The 21555-nt window shown below is 39.6% G+C and overlaps 1 gene segment (V, D, J or C); it reads left to right on the top strand.

The window, feature by feature from the left end:
* The first annotated feature begins 9617 nt into the window (after positions 1 to 9617).
* The window catches only part of LOC122543616, a 39006-nt gene continuing 27068 nt past the window's right edge, over positions 9618 to 21555 (top strand). Inside the window, 3 exon segments of the C gene segment in view lie at positions 9618 to 9732; positions 9859 to 10130; positions 11423 to 11507. Coding sequence covers positions 9690 to 9732; positions 9859 to 10130; positions 11423 to 11507 — 400 coding nt within the window.

Below are 21555 nucleotides of genomic sequence, written 5' to 3' on the forward strand. Positions count from 1 at the left end.
ACCCTCCACCACCACCATCTATCTTCTACCTTTGAGCCAGTTCTGTCTCCAAATGGCTAGTTCTCCCTGTATTCCAAGAGATCTAACCTTGCTAATCAGTCTTCCATGGGGAACCTTGTCGAAAGCCTTACTGAAGTCCATATAGATCACATCTATTGCTCAGCCCTCATCAATCTTCTTTGTTACTTCTTCAAAATACTCAATCAAGTTTATGAGACATGATTTCCACACACAAATCCATGTTGACTATCCCGAATCAGTCCTTGACTTTCCAAATACATGTACATCCTGTCCTTCATGATTCTCCTCACTTCTGTCTACTTCAGACCCTGTTTGGTCGGTACCTTAGATCCATTGACTTATGCTGAAATAGAGACATCGAGGCCTACAAAACAGTAAACGTCCAGTCCCTCCGTCTTGGGCTGAAGTGTGGTTTATCCATCGTTGCTCTCCCTCAACGGCTTTAACATATTTTCAGCAATAAGGATTCAAAAATTCACACAATGCTCCAGGTGAGGTCTAACAAAACTGCTTTACAAATGAGGCAACACTTCACTACTCCTGCACTCAAATCCTCTTGTGATGAAAATTAAATTCTATCAACCTTTCTAATTGCTTGCTGCAAGCGGATGTTAGCCTTCAGAGCATAATTGGGAAGGGCACCCAAAGCCTTTTGTTCCACTTCTTTTACAACCTTTCTTAATTTGACAAATATCAAGCACATTGTTTCTTTCCATAAGAGTGGGTAATCTCTCATTTTCCCAGGATATTTTCAATCTGCTATTACCTGATCATTGTTTTAACATGAATTACCATAAGCTCGCGGGCGATTTTACTTCGTGCCCCCAGGAACCAGATCAAATGTTTTGTGTGTGTGATTAATATTCTTTTGACTTTTTCTGAATATTTTAATTTTTATGTCTGTGAAATTCATGGTTTCATTTTCTATGAGCCGTCAGAAAAAAAAAAATCCCCTGACATTGTCAATTTGATACATAACATTCCAGGAAAAGAAAACTTATTTCATGTTACATAGAGGTGTTGGTCTGATAGCCATTTCAGACCATCTGGAGATGTCAACCGTGATATTGATACTTTGCATCTTTCGTTATTTCCTGTACGCTGTTTATCTCAGTCCACACATTCCAATTTTACATGGTTGAGCACAATCTTGACCAGAGACATCTATTTTAATCAAGAGTCTGGAATCTGCTTTACGCTGAAAGGGGCTTCGCTCCTAATTTTCAATGCTTTTTACTTTTTGGATTTTAAAGAAATAATGTTCAATAAGTATAGACGCCTCAAAAGTTCGATTGCCTGATGCAGATAAGTACTTCCATTAGTGCAGCTGAATAGGGAGGAACAGTTGTTAATCTGTCAATAATGTTTGTATCTCTAAAGACAGACAACTATTGAGAACCTGTATTTTATCATAGAAACCTGGTTGTTGCAAAACATCGTCAAGCTTCGAGACTGCAAAATATTGATCAATTTCTGCACGATGGGCTCGGATCAGCCATCAATAAATTGTAACATGTATGTGCATAATGCAAGTTATTGTGCTGATTAATATTTCATATTTAAATTCAATGCTCTGCTGTGCCATTTATTTGTAATACTTTTAGGAATTTGTCAAGATTAATATCCATTGCTATAATTCTACTAAAGATGATGCTTGTACACTTACAAAATTACTGAATGATGTTGATTTTGGTTGAACTCCGAAACACATCACTGATTTTTTTTTTTGTTTTAAACATCTGTTTTACAGGAAGGTATGGCAGAACTGAGATGCCTATCAAGCAGATTTCTAATGCATTTCCTAATTTACTTGATTCAACGATTAATTGCTTTGAGAGCAAATTCTGGCTGAGGCACTGAGCTGCAATCTGATTCAGTGGAGGCTTGTGCAACTTGATTTCTCAGCTCTATCTGCAACAAATAACTGTCAACCAGATTGCAATTGACTTAAAGTGAACTCAGTTGCGAGGGACATAATACACAACAACTTCTTGGCGTCAAGAAACATTTGAAAGTACTGGACACAGCAAAGGCTATTTTTGCTGCCAAAGTCCATGCAGTAGTTACAAATTTAAATGCTCCATATCTTTCCAGTACAAGCGCTTCCAGTGCAACTACATTGCTGTCAACTTCCAGCAACACAGAACCCTTCCCACATGCATCCTGCCCAGGAATATAGGGCAATAACAAAAACAGAAAATAGCACAGCAGTTGACTGCTGTTAGTCATTATAAACAAAAAGGAGGGCAATCTCAGTGATACGGGGGAATTCAGTGAGTGTAATGGTATCAAGTGGTGATGGCAAGATCCTTTCTTGTTGCAGATGGTTACTGGCTGACCATGTGAGGTGCTAATATTTGTCATTTCCAGGTCTTACTGCATTTGGCCACGTATGCCTTTCATTTCTGAGGAGTTGTGAATTGTATTGAATATTGTGTCTTCTTCAGAAAACATCACACTTCTGATCTGAAGATGATAAATGAAGTAGCTGAAGATGGTTTAATATATGACATTACTTTGAGTATTTCCAACAGAGATGTTCTGGAGCTGAAATATCTGACATCCAATAGCCACAGCGATCCTCCTTTGCAATAGGTATGATTGGAACCAGTAGAGAGTTTTGATTCTGACCGATTTCAGTTTTGCGAGGGCTTCTTCATTCTACACGCGATCAAATGTGTCCTTGATATGAAGAATTCACTCATCTGCTTCACCTCTGGAATTCGGCTCATTTGTCCATATTTGAACCAAGACTGCACTAACGTCAGTATCTAAGCAGCCTTGGCCGAAGTCATACTTACTGCAAAGCCATTGGTTCTCTTTAACTCTGCTGAAGAGCCGTATCATCACATTTCCAGTGATCAAGAGTTTACTGATTGGGTAATAATTGTTCGGAATGGATAAGGAAATAACGAGGCAATGTTCATCATTGCTGTTTAGATGGCATTATTGCAGCTTTACCAGAACAACTTGGCTCGTGGGACAACAGGTTTTGCAAAATAATCATTGAGCACATTTGGAGGAACGTTGTAAGTCCTCATTGAATTATCCGGAGCCTACAGATATTTGATGCTATGATCAAGAATGATTCGAAACTGAAGACTGGCATGTTCGATTTCTGGGGCCTCTGCCAGAACAGAAATTTAAGAAGATTACTGACCACCTTCTGAAGGGCAAGAAGGAATGAACAATAAGTGCTAGCCCAACCGTGTTATACATATCCCATGAATTAATCAGTTATGAAATAGCAGTGCTCCAATTTTCAATGCACATATTTACTTTGACAGAAATAGACAGGGGTGATAATAAGCTGCAAGTTTCCTTCCAAGCTTGGACTAACATTATGTTCTCTCACGAATTTTAAGAAGCTGCATTGGAACTTTCTGACAGGAATGTGGGAGCTTCTCCTGAGAGTATGAAGTGATTCAAGAAGATGTCAGTCCATTATCTTCTCAGGACTAATTTGGAACTGTAGCCAAAACAGGACGGAGTGTTCTCACTCTTTTATAAATGTAGAGTTGCATTATCAATGAAAAGAAAACGCTTATTACTCGATCTAAAAGGAGTTACGTAGCCCATGTGCAGCTCATGATAACTGAGGTGCATTCTTCCCATTAGGTATTGATTTGTGGCAAATTCTCAGTTGTTTTCAATTGGAAATATTGTTCTGGACGGTAACTGATGTGAGGAGCATTAGTTATTGATTTTACGGAAGCGGGAAGGTGAAGGCAATAAGAGACAAGAAACGAGCTAGTTCCTTCTTTTAGTTCCCTTATGATACAGGAACATTGGGCCATTTGTGGCATCGGGGCGAACCCAACTGTATGTTGCGGTGAGCACTGCATTTATTGATTGGCTGAACTGCAGTTATTATTTATGTTTAGAAAAGTTAAACATTTGAAACTGTGTTCATGTATTTCGTAAACTGCAGTTTTTCGGTTTGTTTAATTGCAGTCTTATATAAAATATATCAAGTCGTTTGCATGAAGTAATGAGGGTCGTTAAATCTACAACGGAGCTTACATTTATATAAGTGTTTCCCTGTCTCATGCCGGCGACAGAGCTTCACAAACAATGCGTATTCTTGTAGGCAAAGCAGTGAAAGATATATAGTAGATACATTGTTTTAGTCTCGACAACTAATTCTAAATATTATTTTCTGATACATTTGTTTATGCATTCCATGTTTAATATTCTTCCAGCACCACCCACAATTCATATTGCATTCAAAATTGCTCACACTCAAGCATTATTAGGAATTCTAAGCGTTACTATACAACCATCAAAACAACCTGGTGTGGATTCTGAGTAGAGACCAATTTATGTGCATTCTGGCGAAAATGTGACACTTCTTCTGCTTCAACATGTTTTGTGGATTAATGTAACTTTAGGGTTGTGTGTGTGCTTTATAACAGTATGAATAAGTTCTACTAGAAGATAGAGGAAATTTAGAGAGTTGAGAACCCCCAACTGACTGCATTCACAATAGTGTAAAAGACTCTGCAAAATGTGTCAATATTAAACTGTAAAACTTTCAGACGTGGGTTATTAATAAGTTCATTTAGAATACTCGATCTGCTCCGTCATTCGAGCATTGCTGACATGCCTCTCAACCCCATTCTTCTGCCTTCTCTCCATAACCATTGATCCCTTTCTAATCAAGAAACTAAATCTGTATTAAATGCACTCAATGATTTAGACTCCACAGACCTCTGTGACATGGAGTTATACCCTTTTGTTGAATAAATTCCTCTCCATTTCAATTTTGAAGGATCGTCCCTTCACTCTGAGGCTATGCCCTAGAGTCGAAGTCTGTAGTGCGAGGGAAATTATCTTCTGCTCATCCGCTGTATACAGGTTTCTCAGTATTGAGTAAGATTCAACGACACTCCACCCTTATTCTTCTAAACTGCATTGCGCTCAGAGAATCTTCAACTGATCTTCATAAGATAAGCCTGGTATCCAGTGGATCATTTATGTAAAGCCTCTGTGGACTCCCTCCAATGCCACACGTCCTTCGTTAGACAGGAGTCCAAAACTGCTCACAATATTCCAAATGTGCTCCTAATGGACCCTTATACAGTTGGACTTCCAACTCCCATCATGCTTCAAGTTTCAGAAGTCCTTTCCCATTTAGGAAATATTTCTCATATTTATCCTTCCAACAAAAATTCGTAACCTTACATTTCCCCACATGATGTTCCATCTACCACTTCTTTGCTAATCCCCCCGACAGTCGAAATCCTTCAGCACAATCCATTTCCTCAGCATTTCTTGGCCCTGAAACTATCTTTGTATAATCTGTGACGCTGGCAACAATGCCCTCAGTTTCTTCGTTTAGATCATTTATGAATGAAGTGAATAGTTGTGGTCCCAACGCTGACCCTGCAGAAATCCAGTAGTCACTGGCTACCATCCTGAAAAATGACCTCTTTATCCCCACATCTTATCTTCTGCCAGTCAGCCAATTCTCCAGTTCTGACAGTGAGTTATGCCAAACACTATGGCTCTTATCTTATTTATCAGGCCTCTGTGCTTGTCAAAATCAAAATACATCGTGTTTACTGGGTCTCCTTTGTCTTACTTGCTGGTTGCCTCCTCAAATAATTCTTTCAGATTTGTGAGGCATGGCTTCCCATTGACAAAGCTGAAACAACCCTATTTTACCAATCACACGCAAGTGTTCTGCAATCTCACGTTGAATAATGGGCACGAAAATCTTACCAACGACCGAGGTTAGGCTAACCAGCCTAAATGTCACGGCTTTTGAGTTAACTAATTCGTTGCAAGAGACCGGATAATAATAGATTTCCATTAATCTTTCTTAGCTAAGCTTTCTTAGAGAAGCAATAAAAGAAGGATAAAGCCATTATGGCTTTAATTAGAACAAAGAACAAAGAAAACCTACAGTCCAGGAACAGGCCCTTCAGCTCTCCAATCCTGAGCTGATCCAAATCTATTGTCTAGACCTGTCGGCCAATTCCTAAGCATCTGTATCACCCTGCTCCCCACCTACTCACGCATCTGTCCAGACACATCTTAAATGAAGCTACCACGCCTGCCTCTATCACCTCTGCCGGCAACGCGTTCCAGACACCCACTGCCCTCTGTATAAAGTACTTGCCGTGTACCGCGTGTGGGTGGCACGGTGGCCCAGTGGTTAGCACTGCTGCCTCACAGCGCCAGAGAGCCGGGTTCAATTCCCGCCTCAGGCAACTGACTGTGTGGAGTTTGCACATCCTCCCCGTGTCTGCGTGGGTTTCCTCCGGGTTCTCTGCTTTCCTCCCACAGTCCAAACCTGTACAGGCCAGGTGAATTGGCCATGCTAAATTGCCCCGTAGTGTTAGGTAAGGGGTAAATGTAGGGCTATGGGTGGGTGGCGGGTCGGTGTGGACTTGTTGGGCGGAAGGGCCTGTTTCTAATCTAATCCCCCTTAAACATTTCACCTCTTGTTATTGAAACCTGGGAAAAAGCTTGCCTCCATCCACCCTGTCTATACCCTTCATGACTTTGTATATATCTCAATCAGGTACCCCCTCAATCTCCCTTTTTCTAATGAACACAGTCCTAACGTTTTCATCCTCTCTTCATAGCTAGAACCATACCAGGCAACATCCTCATAAAACTTCCCTGCACCCTATACCCTGGAACATCTAGTTGCCAATAATGACCTTCTTTCAACCAAGTCTCTATGATTGTAATACGTCATACTCACAGGCACCAATCCAAGTCCTAGGTTTATCTACCTTACACACGATACTCCTTTCATTAACGTAAATACACTTCAGGTCACCAGTTCTTTTGCATTCATCTGTTATCTGCCTACTCTTCCACTTATTAATGCTATCTTTATGATTCTTACATATCTAGTATACACATCGCTATCTAATTCCATTCTCTTCTGGTTCCCACTACCCCTGCCACATTAGTTTAAAACCTCCCCAACAGTAGTAGCAAAACCTCCCCCAAGGACATTGGTTCCAGTCTGTTTCAGATGTAGACTGTCCATTTTGTAATAGTCCTACGATCCCCAGAACCGGTCCCAATGTCCAACAAATCTGAACCCCCTCCCTCCTACACCAACCCTCAAGCCACGTGTTCATCCTGCCTATTTTTCATTTCTACGCTGGCTATCAAGTGCCTTGTGTAGTTTCAGAATATTCTCCAGAAACATTGGAAACAACGGATCAGACTAAATTCGATAGAAGGCTGATTTTCAGACCTGGTTTAATTAAGACGCTATTATTGAGGAAAACTCAGCAAATAATGAGTGAATACCATAAAATGAACCATTGCGATCCAGGATAAAAGTTAAGGCACACTAATCAATAATAAAACCTATTATCATGATGTTAATAAAGTACAACGTTCTCACATGCAGAGAGATCTGGCTTTCAGAATGGACATTAGTCAAGAAAGTTAAATGAAACTTATGTGTTTTTGTGACAGCAGTGCACTGCAACACTATAACAGCTTCTGTTATATAGGGCATTGCTAAGATAAAAATCAGATATATGTTGGACAGTGTTGGCCACTGTGCTTATGGAAATGTTAATGAGAAAGAAGAGAAAATAGGGGAGAGAGGCGAGGTCTGCATATTCTGGAATTAAGCAGAAACAGAGTTCACTTAATTGAAACATATGGAGTGCTGAGGAAAATAGGCGGGGTCGATGATGAAAGATTGTTTCCTTTTTTGGGGAAATAACGAAAAGAAATCATAGTTTTAACACAAGGACTCGTCCATTTCAGACAGACATGAAAGGGAAAGAATTGCTTATATATATTGTGAGTCTTTGGAATGCTCTTCCACAAAGATAGAGAAATAAGAACGGTATTAAATATTTATAAGGAAAGGTAAATGAATTATTGATTTCAAGGCGATGAAACATTATTCAGTATGCAGGAATGTGAAGTTGAGGTTAATTTCAGATCAGCCATCATCTTCTTGAATGCTGTAGCAGGGCTAGAAATGCGGGGGTGGGGAGGGGGGGGGGGCATTCTTGTTGCCTCTTCTGAAGAAATAAACGGATAATAATCAGGAAGGAATTCGATATTACTCAGTTTCAGCCAAGCAGCCTCAAGAACTCCGATTCCCTCCACTCCACCTCCACATGGCAAACAGCATGCGATGATGCTGAACGTTTTGCATTAAAAACGGGCAAATAGAATACACTGAAAATGCTAAAACAACGTTAGCAGTCTCTGAGAAGAGCAGAACAAAGTTCAGACTTCACGCCATGTGTTTTAATCGGAGCCCATCTGATGAAATATCATGATATGAAACCACAACCCTGGTAAAAGTTTTCACAGCATCATAACGCTGTCTGCGAGGGTGTGGCTGCTTCCCCCGACAAAGATTTCACATTTAAACGTATATGCACGGCTCCTGTTTCCAGCTTATGCAATCTCTCGAAGTTCTCTTTCTCGATGCAAACATTTTCCGCCTGTTCATAATTCAAACGCATATTATGTGGGCCAACAATTGCAGTTCTTTGAATAAAGAAAGCTCATTTTCCATGTAGTCATCATATTAATATTTCCACGTCAGTCAACATTCTGGATAATCGTTGGTGCAAGCTTTGAAATCACAGCATACAAACTCTTTGGTGGAGTCAAACGCTGATCTGTGATATAGTGTTGGGATTTATCATTTGCACCATTTTGAATTGATTTAACAAGCATGAACTGGAATTTCATTTGACTCTTTGTGAAATCCTACCAAGCTCTAACGTTATGCTCAAAAAGGCGCCTTCCTCAACGAAACAAAACACTTTGAACAATTCAACGCATATCGAATCCTCTTTTGATTAACAAATGCCAAAAACATTTTACACTTGCTCCTGAGTTCTGTCTGCTGCTTTTGAACTAAATCACACCAATCTATCAATATCGCTTTGGTCTTCTGAATTGCGAGCCATATTTGCAGTTGAACAGAACATTCAAGTTTCAGCAGCATCGTCTCGAAGATTATACCCAAGTGGATGATGTCAACGTGACGAGAAGCTTCTATCCATTTTTAAACAGGCTGAATTTCGTCTCTTTTTTCGTGTTTCTCAGTTCTGAATTCTTGAATTGACTTCACTGACCAGTTTCAAATTTTGAATTCTGCAAAATCTGTACTTACTTTCATAGCTACTAACAGTCAAGGACTTTCAAATATTGACACACATTTCATGCGAAATTTTCAAGGAACGAGAGACGCCAATTAAATTGGATGTTTCTAATTTTATGGTTCTAGCGAGCATTGCATGCATACATAAGACTGCGTGACCACTCGGTTGTCAGAGGTCACCATGTGTGGGTTTCAGTCTTAATTATTTAAGTGCCCCCTTTGTTCATGAATTCGCTGCCTGAACTTGACAAATGTTCACGGATATGAAATTAAAATGTCACCAAGTTAAAGACAAGGAAATAAGCACATGATGTTAATGTCTCTATTCTCAATTGATGCAGATTTCCATGATGTGATGTTGGTTCGTCTGCATAAAGCTCAGCCTGTCACAATTCGTGAGTTAGAGTCAACGTGATTGGTTTCTCGCTCCACAGATGCAAATGAGCAGAGTCTCCCGTGGTTTATAAGGTCGGTGCTCCGACACACACTGTTACACAGAACAGTTTTAATTCCAGCATTGACTGCGTATGAAGTTCTAATTGTTGGTGCAGAAACAATGAATATTTTCTTGTTTTCGTGCCTTTTAGCCTGGTTACCAAGTAAGTACGGTTTCTTATAGATGTTACGCATATAAGGACCATGTTTATATTATTGAAATGTCCTTGTCTGAAACTCTCCCGATGAGAAATAAATGTCATGTATTAAATATATTTTTCTCCGCACAGATGTCTTTACTCAATGGGTTGAACAAACACCGACAACGACAACAAAGGAGGCAGGCGAATCACTGACCATCAATTGCGTCCTAAAAGGTTCCAGCTATGCATTGTGTAACACGTACTGGTATTTCACAAAAAAGGGCGCTACAAAGAAGGAGAGCTTATCAAATGGCGGACGATACGCGGAAACAGTGAACAAGGCATCAAAGTCCTTTTCTTTGCGAATTAGTGACCTAAGAGTTGAAGACAGTGGTACATATCACTGTAAAGCGTATACACAATGATAAACCTGATCTTCCACCAATACAAAAACACCTTCAGATCTTCCGTGAAGCAAATTTGCCTTGTTTTGTCTTGTCAACGTTCAACATGCACTTTGAGGCCACTGTTCATGAAACAGAATAGCAGGAGTCAAGTTCTAAAAGATACTTAACAAAATTCAGCAGGGAAATTCAGAGAAGGCGCACTTGGATATTCAGTGCAGTTGTTTGAACTTACAGTAATGTGCGAGCATTTATTTTTGCACTGGGATGTATCACTGTGTACAGCTGGTTGACCACAGCAATCAATAACTCGACGTCTGTAATACAGAAACTACCAGCACACATTGTTATCAGAACCGCAAACACTTTGATTTATTGGTTATCTGGATGGCCAGCTATTCCGGAGTTTGGATGGATATCAAATTTGGTTTTCTGAAATAAATGTGAGAAGGTGCACATTGGTAGGAATCCAGATTGCAGTTTGTGCATCGACTTGGTGTTTTTGTATGAATGGCAATGGGAAGTTTTTGCATTGCTGTGTGTGACTGTGTTACTGTTATACCACAGTGACTAATCTGTGATTCCCGCAATACAGAAACGTCCTGCCACATGTGAATCCACTGCTCATATAAATTATTATCTGCATGCTTAAGTACCTCATACTGAAATATTTCTTGCAACTTTTAGGGCCTGGCAACTGCTATAGACCGATTTTCATACTCCTTTAGCTGATTATTATGCGACTGTTAAAATCATGTTCAGAAAGCAATATAGATAAGTATTCACTATTTGAAGAGTGGCTGAGAATTATAAACGTGACTGGGAATACAATATATAAAGGGAGTGATTTGCGTCACACTTGCTGGATCAATCAATCAATATCTTGGAGCATTTGAAGAATCTTCACTTATATTTGCAACAATGGATTTCTTGTGCTGGTGTGAAACAATGTGTAGCTGGAATTGCACAGTGACACAAGCCAGAGCACAAACCTCTCGGACAGTTATTCCTTTTTTTGCTTCTGGTGAACATGATTCCATAATCAACTTTCTGTCATGAATGCTGCTTCATAGAGTTAACATCAATTCCAATTCGTTCCATTATGGAATTGTATACAAGTTTCACGTTGGTTATAGATCAGCATGCTAACGTTTCCAATGTCACCCAAACTAGCATTGGAGATAGTGGGTATATGAATGGATTTAAATTGTTAACAAATGAAGATTTGTTAATGCTGTGAATATATATGGAAAATAGTGGTGAGGATTTGTTTTGGTATATTGATTATAGGACTTCTGCTTCACTGACACTTTTTGCATGGCGTTGAATGGGAGCTGATGGACTGTGATGACTATTATGAAGGAGGCGGCACCATTCTGACTGTGAAACCTGGTAAGTGACCCTTTTGCTACTTATCGCTACGATTTTGCAGTTTAGTTATTTAAAAAAAAGTTTTCTCATTAAAACAGGCTCAACTGCACAACGTGAGAGTCAGAACATTTTCTAATCGACATATGTTGCGTACTATAATTTATGCGTCTTCCATTTCAAACTCATTTGCAGATTTTGTTTGAGTCAATTTATGCTAATATACAAATATAGACGTAAATGTAGCTGAGAACAAGCCAATACAGTATCTAAATGTTTAACTTGCTTGGCATAGAGTATGTAAGATTTTATTTGCGTAGATGATGGCTTTCGCTGTTTACGCAGGAAACTGCCCACGATGTGAAGCTGTACTAAGGCATGCCAGTGTGCCAATGGTATGCAAAACTTCTAATCTGAACAACTAATGCAAGTCTAGATTGAGGAAAACTTGCTGCTAACATTAATGTTTTGGATTGTGTCCAAAATCAATGTTTCGAAAAACAAGCCTCATTATTTAACATAATTTCGATTACATTAACATTATCACAAAATCAGCAAATGGACCGTCCAATTTTGAAACTGGAACAATTGTAGCTCACCAAACGTGGGCTTGGTAAAGGTTGATTGGAGCTGAAGTTCGTCTGCTCCATTTCCACAAAATAGTGAATAATTGTGCACTGATTTTACCAGTGCCCTATTTCAGACAACTAGTGGAGAGTAATTTCACTGTAATTTAGCACGAATCCAGATTATCTGAAACATGCTCTCCCAGGTACATGTCCATCTGTGGGTCGAAGTTTGTTGTGTTTAAGAGGGGGTCGAATATTTGAGAATTTTGAACCCACTATGGCTTTAGTGTAAAATGTTTACTTGACATTAAAGTGGAAAACAGGTAGCCGATCTGTACGATATTAATTCCTAAAGTAGAATATTCTTTGCCTTACTGATAATATTCATTGCTGTCCGATTGAATTCTTTTAACCACATCAAGCAACCTGTCTAAATAGTCTTTTGCCTTGCCCTCATGGATCCTCAGGACATCATACCTAACGAAATAGGATCAATAAGTCGATGTGTGCACTACAGCATTGCTTTTGTGATGCAGTCACCTTGCTGTCGTATTCTTGGACAGGTATTTACGAGTGCAGGGAATAATAGGGGAATCCCAAATCAGTAGTTCACAATTGACAACAACTAACAAAAAAAAAGGTCAGAAATCAGGCTTCACCTGACAAAGGGGCAGAGATAAGAAAGTTTGTGATTTAAAAAGAAGACCTGTTTGACTATAACCTGATGTCGTGTGACTTTTGACCTTGTCCACCCAGTTCAACACAGGCACCTCCAAATATAAAAAAAAATGCAGCTTTGCCGTGGTATCAATCCCACAACAGGAAGCATTCACTCTGCTAAACAACTTCTGCAATTTGGGCATTCTTAGACTAATGTGTGAACATAGAAAATGATTTTAGTGCATCTAGAGGGTGCGTAGAATAGTTTGCCCAGGCAGAAGGTACTGTCATTTTAACTGAAAAGGATTAACACTTTCCACTGCGATATTGTTCGTGTCGTGGTAAATTTCCAGAAAATAGCTCTGTCTCTTTGAATTGGGTGCGTTTATGCCATGCAAATTTAATTATTTTACCTGATATTTTTTCACGCCAATGAAAAGTTTTTTTTATGCCATGTCACGTTTCTCTACAATAACTAAAAACTTTACACATTTTATTATTTTGTTATCTATTATACAAGTCTGTGTAAATTTATTTTGACTCATACATTAATAGGACTATGTTTGCCACTACAGTGATCACTTACTCTACTTCGGAAACTTCTTCTAGGCCAAAACTACCAGACTCTGTTATTTTGCCTGCAAAAGGCTAAAATATGTGTTAAAGCAAAATTGCTAAACTTTTTTACCCAAATTCAAATCTGGCCGGGACAATCTGAGAAATTAACTGTTCTCCACCTTCCCGTAAGGGGAATTATGCAGTGAATTTTGGGGGACAACAGATCAGCTGGGATGACTACCAAATTATATTAATCTGAAGAATAACCATCCGAATGAAACACGGAAATTCAGTAAATTGGCGTCACAGAAGACCAGACCTTTTGAAATTACTCCAACATAATTAAGACAGAATGACTACAGTGTGTAAGCAGGTGATTCGGCCCAAAAAGTTGATACTGACCCTTTCATGAGTAACCCACCCAACACTCTACATTTACACCTGACCTACACACCGCTGAACTCTATGGGCAATTTACTGCAGCTAATTGACCTAACCCGTAGATCGTCAGACCGTGGGAGTAAAGTGGAGCACCCAGAGGAAACCCATGCAGACACGGGGCGAATTTACAAACGCCACACAGACAGTCGCCAAAGACTGGATCTAAATCTTTATCCTGCGTATGGCGAGGCAACAGTGCTAACCACTGAGCCACCATGACATCCGACCATCTGTCCGTCCATCCATGATGAATCAGTTAACTCAATCTCTGTATCCGGGTTCTCTGAAGCTGTTTCATCCATTTGCCCTAAATATATTTTTGAATTGGTCTCAAAAACCATCAATGGTTTGACCTCAACAGTTTTCTCTGACAGAGAATCTCATCGGTTCACCCGTCTCCTGGTGAACAAATTTCTCATGATCTTATTAGAATTTTGTGACTATCTATGAGCGTCCCCTCATGCTTTTGCTCTCCAGTGAATATGGTCCGATTGAATTTAGTCTCTATGAACAGATCAGTCCTGTTGACCCAAGAATTAGTTTGGTACTCAGTATGGTCAGATGAACTCTATGCATAAAGGAAAATAATGTACACATATGGTTATGAAAAAAAAGTTTCAGAGTTTCAAGAATTTCATCATCAATGCAGAAAAGTCAATTGGAGATAGGACACGTTCTAGTAGGACAGAGAAAGGCTCAGTGAGACAATTATTTGGCTTAGGTAATTTGTTCCCACCTGAAATCCTCCAAAAACAATTATTTTCCTCCCTGCTTGAACAACACTAATTTTTTATGCATGCTATTTTACCTGGGGGATTGGATTACCCCAGTTGGCTCAATTGTTGGTTTGTAGAGCAATGTGATACCAGCAGCATGGGTTCAATTCCCATTTTTGGTTTGAGGTTATCATAAAGGACTCTCCTTCTCAGCCACGTCCATCCCCTGAGATGTGATGGCCCTCAGGTTAAATCACCAACAGTCATTTCCCTCTCATGAGACAGCAGCCCCTGTGGTCTGGTAAGAGTATGCTGTCTCAGCCAATAACTTCATTTCTTTCAGTTAGTAGTGTCTTTGGGCATTCCATGGAATGCTGAGATGATGAAAACCGAGGTTCAAATGTATTTAACTGAAATAGACGAAAGAGATTTTCTGGTTTACTTTGACATTTGTTTTCTCTAACTGTAAACATTGAAAAAAAAACAATTGGATACTGTCTATGCCAGTTTCTTTGACATGAAAAATGTTTTTTAATATTCCAAGTTTCCCAGCAGTATGAAGTTAATATCGACATTAATGGATATCTTCTAGCTAATTAGTGTCACTTGTTCGAACTTGTTATTTCATTGCTACGTCTGTCAGTATTTACAGAGTTCTGTCATTTTTATAGTTCTGCCAAATATTAATCACCGTAATGCACCAGTGTGTCTGGGAAGTATCCATTATTTCGTGGAAATTCCTTTCCTTTCCATTAATTCTGGGAATTCTACTTTTATTATGAATCTTGCATGACTAAAGCCCATCTGTTTAATAGATTTGTTTTTAAAAAAAGGGATATGGGCTTCGCCAACTGAGGCAGCTTTCTTTTCGTTTCAACAAAGTCAGGGTACAATGCACTTCACCCTATAAAATATGGTGTAAACCTGACTATGTTCTTCATTATGATTTCGCAATGTTATTGTAGTTATTGGCAAGTTGTACCAAACCCATCGTTCGGTCCGACATGCAGTTTTATAATTAAAAGTTACAACCTCTTGCTGCTCCACAGGGTTCATTAATTCTGCCTTTCCTTGAATGTCTTTCATATTACTGGGAAATTGTATCCTAACTTCACCTGATTTACATTAATAGACTACATTAATCATGGCATATCCACGTACATATGCAGCATTCAAGTATCGATTCCGTCAGGAGGGCTGGAAAGCCATTCCGACAAAGGCAATTTTTCATTCCAGGGAATTGTCAGGTAACCCTTTCCTGAACGGCCTCTGATGCATTTACATCTCATGTAACTGAGATGACCAATCAGACGCACCACACAGTCCAGGAGGAATCTTTTATGTACCTGGTTTATCTGGAAAAAAAAAGCTTCTGCACATTCCCGTCCAGTTTCCCATTTGATAAATGATATCATTGTTTTAGTTTCCTTAATTATTTGCTGGCCAGATGTGCTAACGTCAAGTGATCCATCCTTTTGGACACCATCATCTTTCTGCAACTCAGAGTTGCACAAAATGTCATCATTTTGATTGTTCTTTTCAATTCCTCTTGCTAGATATTCATCCCTTTCACCAAATAACTACATTGCACGTCATTTTCCGTGTTCTTATTCACACGTGTCAAGATATTCTTGTAGTTTAATTGGGCCCTCTGATGACTTAATGCCTCTTTTTATTTTTGAGAGCTTGTTATGTTTTGCAAACGGAGCATGTTCCACTTAATCCAACACATAAATTACGAACAGTTGCAATTCCTCTGGCACACCACTTGCCAACCTTAGGATTACTCCTGCACACCTACTGTCAATTTCAGCTATTCTCCTGTCCATTTCAGTATTGTACAGTCCTCTGTCTTTCATTATCCACTATCACCTTTGATTTGGCATTTTATTGAATATTTACGGGAAATCAACACGCACGGCAACCGACGATTCCCCTTTTATCCAGTAGATTTCTTAAACATGATTTCCCGTTCATAAAGCCGTGATTTTTTTTGAACTTGTCCAGTTGCACCTTATTTTAAACAGCTTCTAATATTGCAAACTGACTTGTGCCATTTCTTGCTCGCTGTCTCAAACTGTTTTGATAAACTTATTAAATGTGATGCGTTGCAATCTAAAGGGCCTTCCCAGCATTGGAGATGATCTGCAACAGTCAACACAAAATGTCAGTTATTTGAATGACATTTTCACTTTGGACGCAGGGATAATGTCACGAGGGGACAGGCAGGTCTCGGCCCGCAGCTGCAACTATTTATGCAGGACCGTTTCTCTGTTGCATGTCATTTCCCTGCTTTTGCCCTTCCTTTGATTTGCCGATTCGAGAAAGCTGCTTGTATTCTCTTTCATGAAAATTGTTGGAAAATGAGTGTTCTATTTATTTCTTCTCTGCTGCGTTTGACAGCATGATTTTTCAAACATTCATTTCTTGCATGACTAACGTTCACTTTGTAAATTATTTTATTTTCGAAATAGTTACAGGACCTCGTCCTCTCTCTTTTTTTAACTCACTGGTTAGCTTCCTATCATATTCTGATGATTCAATCTTTTTTTCTTAATTTTCAGACATTTCGTTTCCGAACATTTTAATATTCTGTCTAATTTTCTGACTTAACACCTGTTTATCCACAGTCACATACGTTTTCCTTAATGTAGATATTATCTTAAACCACAGAAAGCAGTTCTGAACCTTGGAATATTGCTTACTCTTTGGAATGCACCTGTTTAAGTGATCTGAAATGTCTCCTTAGATGTTTGCCACTTTATCATGATTGAATTCTCCTCCATCTGATTTTCCAGTTCACTTCAGCCAGCTCTGATTTCGTGCCGACAGAATGTGGTGTTTATTTTTAAAAAAAAGTTGTCTATCTCTCAAATTGATTATATCATGCAATGGAGGTAATGTTGCTGATCCCTGTGGGCGCCTTTGCAATGAAATAATGAGTTAATCCGATCTCATTCCACCATTGCAGGATGTTCAACAGAGGCTGAAAACTTGCGATTCGAATGAATGATTGCCAGATCTATTTTTATGAGCTCCACACGTGGGCTGTCTTTACACATCTAACTTTCACAGTTATTTTACAGATAATAGCTCGCATAATGATTTTCGTGATTTTCTTACAAGCTGTCGCAATGTCTTCCTTTATGCTCTCCCTATTGTATTGTTACACATGGTGACCCAAACAATGCTTTAGGATCTGGGCAGCAGAGTTCAGATCAGATTTACTTGAAAGATTTTGGAGATGGGATCCCAGCATTGAGAATTGCAGAATAATCTAGAATACCTTTGAAGAGCTTGGAATTTCTGGTCACAGGTCAGCTGAGATATTTTCGAGAGTGTAGTTGATTTGATGGAACAAGCAGGTGGTCCTGCTGATGGCTGCATTAAGTATTCTGGTGACTATAACAAGGTCACGAGTAAACACCAACTTGTGAACAGTGTGGTCAGCTGGTTGCCATTGGTGACAACAGCTTTTGTGTAGAACATATTTGTTCAGGTTAACGATGGAAAGGGCCAGGAGTCATCTATGGGGGTGAAACAATTTTGATGCGATTAGGCAAGAATTAGGACGCATAGGATGGGGAAGGAAACTGCAGAGGACCAGCACAATTGAAATGTGGAGCTTATTCAAGGAACAGCTACTGTGCATCCTTGTTAATTATATACACGTCAGGCAGACGGAAGTTGTCGGGCGAGGCAGCCGTGGTTTAGTAACGAATTTGAGTCTCTTGTCAAGACAAAGAAGAAGGCTTATGTTGGGATGAGACGTGAAGTCTCAGTTAGAACACTTGCGAGTTACAAGTTAGCCAGGAAAGACATAAAGAGGGAGCTAAGAAGAACCAGGAGGGTACATGAGAGGTCATTGGCGGATGGAATCAAGGAAAACCCTGAGGCTATCTTTCGGTATATCAGGAATAAAAGAGTGACTAGAGTAAGATTAATGGCAATCAAAGGTAGTAGTGGGAAGTTGTGCGTGGAGTCAGAAGAAAAAGCGAGGAATGGCTAAATGAATCTTTTTCGTCAGTATTCACACTGGGAAAATACTATGTTGTTGAGGAGAATGCAGAGATACAGGCCACTATACTAGATGGGATTGAGGTTCACAAAGAGGAGGTGTTTGCAATTCTGGAAAGTTTGAAAATAGATAAGTCCACTGGGCCGGATGGGATTTATCCTCGGATTCCCTGGGAAGCCGGAGAAGGGATTGAAAAGCCTTTGGCTTTGATCCTGGTGTCTTAACTATCTACAGGAATAGTGCCAGAAGACTGGAAAATAGCAAATGTTGTTCCCTTGTTCAAGAAGGTGAGTACAGTCAACTCAGGTAATTATAGAGCAGTGAGCCTTACTTCGTTTATGGGTGAAATGTTGGAAAAGATGATAAGAGATAGAATGTATAATCATCTGGAGAGGATGAAGTTCATTAGGGACAGTAGACACAGTTTTGTGAAGGGTAGGACGTGTCTCACAAGCCTTACTGAGCTCTTTGAGAAGGTGACCAAACAAGTGGATGAGGATAAAGCGTTTGATTTGGTGTTTATGGATTTCAGTAAGGTACTTGATAAGGTACCCCACGGGAGGCTATTTAAGAAAATACAGAAGCTCGGGATTGATGGTAATCTAGTGATTTCCATAAGAAATTGGCCAGATGAAAAAAGACAGAGGTTGGTGGTTATGAGAAATGTTCATGCTGGAGTTTAGTTAATAGTCTTGTATCACGAGGATCTATTTTGGAGGCACTGCTGTTTGTCATTTTTATAAATGACCTGGACGAGGGCGCAGAAGGATGGTTAGTAAGTTTGCGAATGAAACTAAGGTTGGTTGTGGATAGTGATTAAGGATGTTGTGGATTACATAGAGACATAGATAAGCTGCCGAACTGGGCTGAGAGATGGAAAATTGAATATAATGCGGAAAAGCGTGAGGTGATTCACTTTGGAAGGAGTGACAGGAATGCAGAGCACTGTGTTAATAGCAATATTTTTGGTCGTGTGGATGCACAGAGAGATCTCGGTATCCATGTCCGTACATCTCTGAAAGTTATCAACCAGGTTGATAGGTTTGTTAAGAAGGCATACGGTGTATTAACTTTTATTAGTGGAGGGATTGAGTTTCGGAGCCATGAAATTATGCTGCATCTGTGTAAAACTCTGCTGCGGCCGCACTTGGGAGTACTGTGCAGAGTTATGTTCACTACATTCTAAGAAGGATTGAAAAGGTTCAGAGGAGATTTATTAGGATGTTGCCTGGTATGGAAGGAAGATCTTACGAGGGAAGGCTGAGGGACTTGTGGTTGTTTTCGCTAGAGAGAAGAAGGTTGAGAGGTGCTTAATTGAGACATATATGATAATCAGAGGGTTAGATAGGGCGAATAGTGAGAGCCTTTTTCCTCGGATGGTGACGGCAAGCACAAGGGGACATAACTTTACATTGAGGAGTGATAGGTAAAGGACAGATTTCAAAGATATTTTCATTATTCAGTGAATAGTAGGGGCATGAAACGGCCTGCGTGCAACAGTAGTAGAATTGCCAAGGTTAAGGACATTTAAATGGTCATTGGATCGGCATACGAATGAAAGTGGAATAATGTAGGTTAGATGGACTTCAGAATAGTTTCACAGGTCGGTGCAACATCGAGGGCTGAAGGGCCTGTATTGCACTGTAATGTTCCATATTCTATGCTCTATAAAAAGAAAATGTGGTCTCGTTCCCTGACAGGAATGCTTTAAATTTATGAGGTCCAATCAGAAATTGAATGGAAAGAAATCCATTTGTCTGTATTGAGAACACGGGGAATTGTTTTTGAAAAAAAAAACCGTCTAAATTAAGGGAAATATTAAGCGATGTCTTTTATGATCGAGATAAATGTTAGGTTCAAGGAATTTGGCTCCAGACGGAGGGATGCTCACAGAAACACTGTGTGTACGTTATACAACAGCAATGCGCGAAACATTTTGAAAGCTAATTTTGGGAAAAAAAATGAGGTTATGGGAATTAAGAATAATATTTCGGCCAGAAAATAAGCGTTAAGTGTTCATTTCTACTCCTGGTGAAACTCTGACAACTGTGATAGAAGTCACAGTTCGATGATGGGGAATTGATCTATGTGTGCTGCCAACCTGTACAATGTGTTGGCGAGAACAGGGGAAACAGTCTGAGGATTCGAGCTGGGCCATTTAGGAGAAATTTGAGAAGACATTTGTTCACCTAAAGAGTGGTGAGAATGTGGAATTCATTACCACAGGAAGTAGTTGATAGTAATATATTGAATGTGCACAACAGGCGGCGAGACGCAGCACTTGGAGTGAATAGGGTAAGATGTTGTGGGGAGAAAGCAGGATTAAGCTATTGATTTGGACGATTAGTAGGATCGTGAAGAATGTCAGAGCAGGCTCGAAGGTCTGAATGGCCTGCTCCTGTTCCTATCTTCTATGTTTCCATGTTTCAATATAGTAGAGATTCTACTTGAGTAAGGAACAATTGTGCTCCCTCAAGTACTTGAACAAGGCCTCCAGATTCCTTTTGTCTCTGGTGTGTAAACGCACTTCTGTTGATTTAACAAAACCACAATGATATCAAAATGAAGAGCTTGCTCAAAATTATTTCCTGATTATTATATGAGATCAAATTGCCTCGTCAGCAAGAAATGTAAAACAGATTATTGGAAATAAATCATTAATATTTCAAGACTTGGTTTTTGTTTTAACATAGAAAGAAATGCTTTAATAAGGAGAGGAGACAAGGTTTAGGGAGACGTATACAGAACGTCGAGTCTCGGAGGCTGAAAGTACATTGATTAGTTTTGGGACAGTTGAAATGAGGAATTCTTCAGAGACTCGTGCATCAATACAAATTTCTCACACGATTTCAGCTCGAGGAAATTTTAGAGTTAGAGTTGAGTGAAGCCATTGAGAGGTTGAGGAGAAGGAAGAGAATTCTGAAATCGAGGGATTGCTTGACATGGCAAAATTACATCCCAAAGCAGAGAGCCGGTCCTACGTACTGGGCCTGAGATTAAGACTTGGCAGAAGGCGATTAGAAGACCCAAAGTTAGAAAGTGGGAGTTTGGCCAGGGATGCATTTTCTACATTGTACAAATTTGTCTTAATGTTTGCGCAGTAGATAAGC

The sequence above is a fragment of the Chiloscyllium plagiosum genome, chromosome 44 (assembly GCF_004010195.1).
Source record: "Chiloscyllium plagiosum isolate BGI_BamShark_2017 chromosome 44, ASM401019v2, whole genome shotgun sequence".
Taxonomy (NCBI): Eukaryota; Metazoa; Chordata; class Chondrichthyes; order Orectolobiformes; family Hemiscylliidae; genus Chiloscyllium; species Chiloscyllium plagiosum.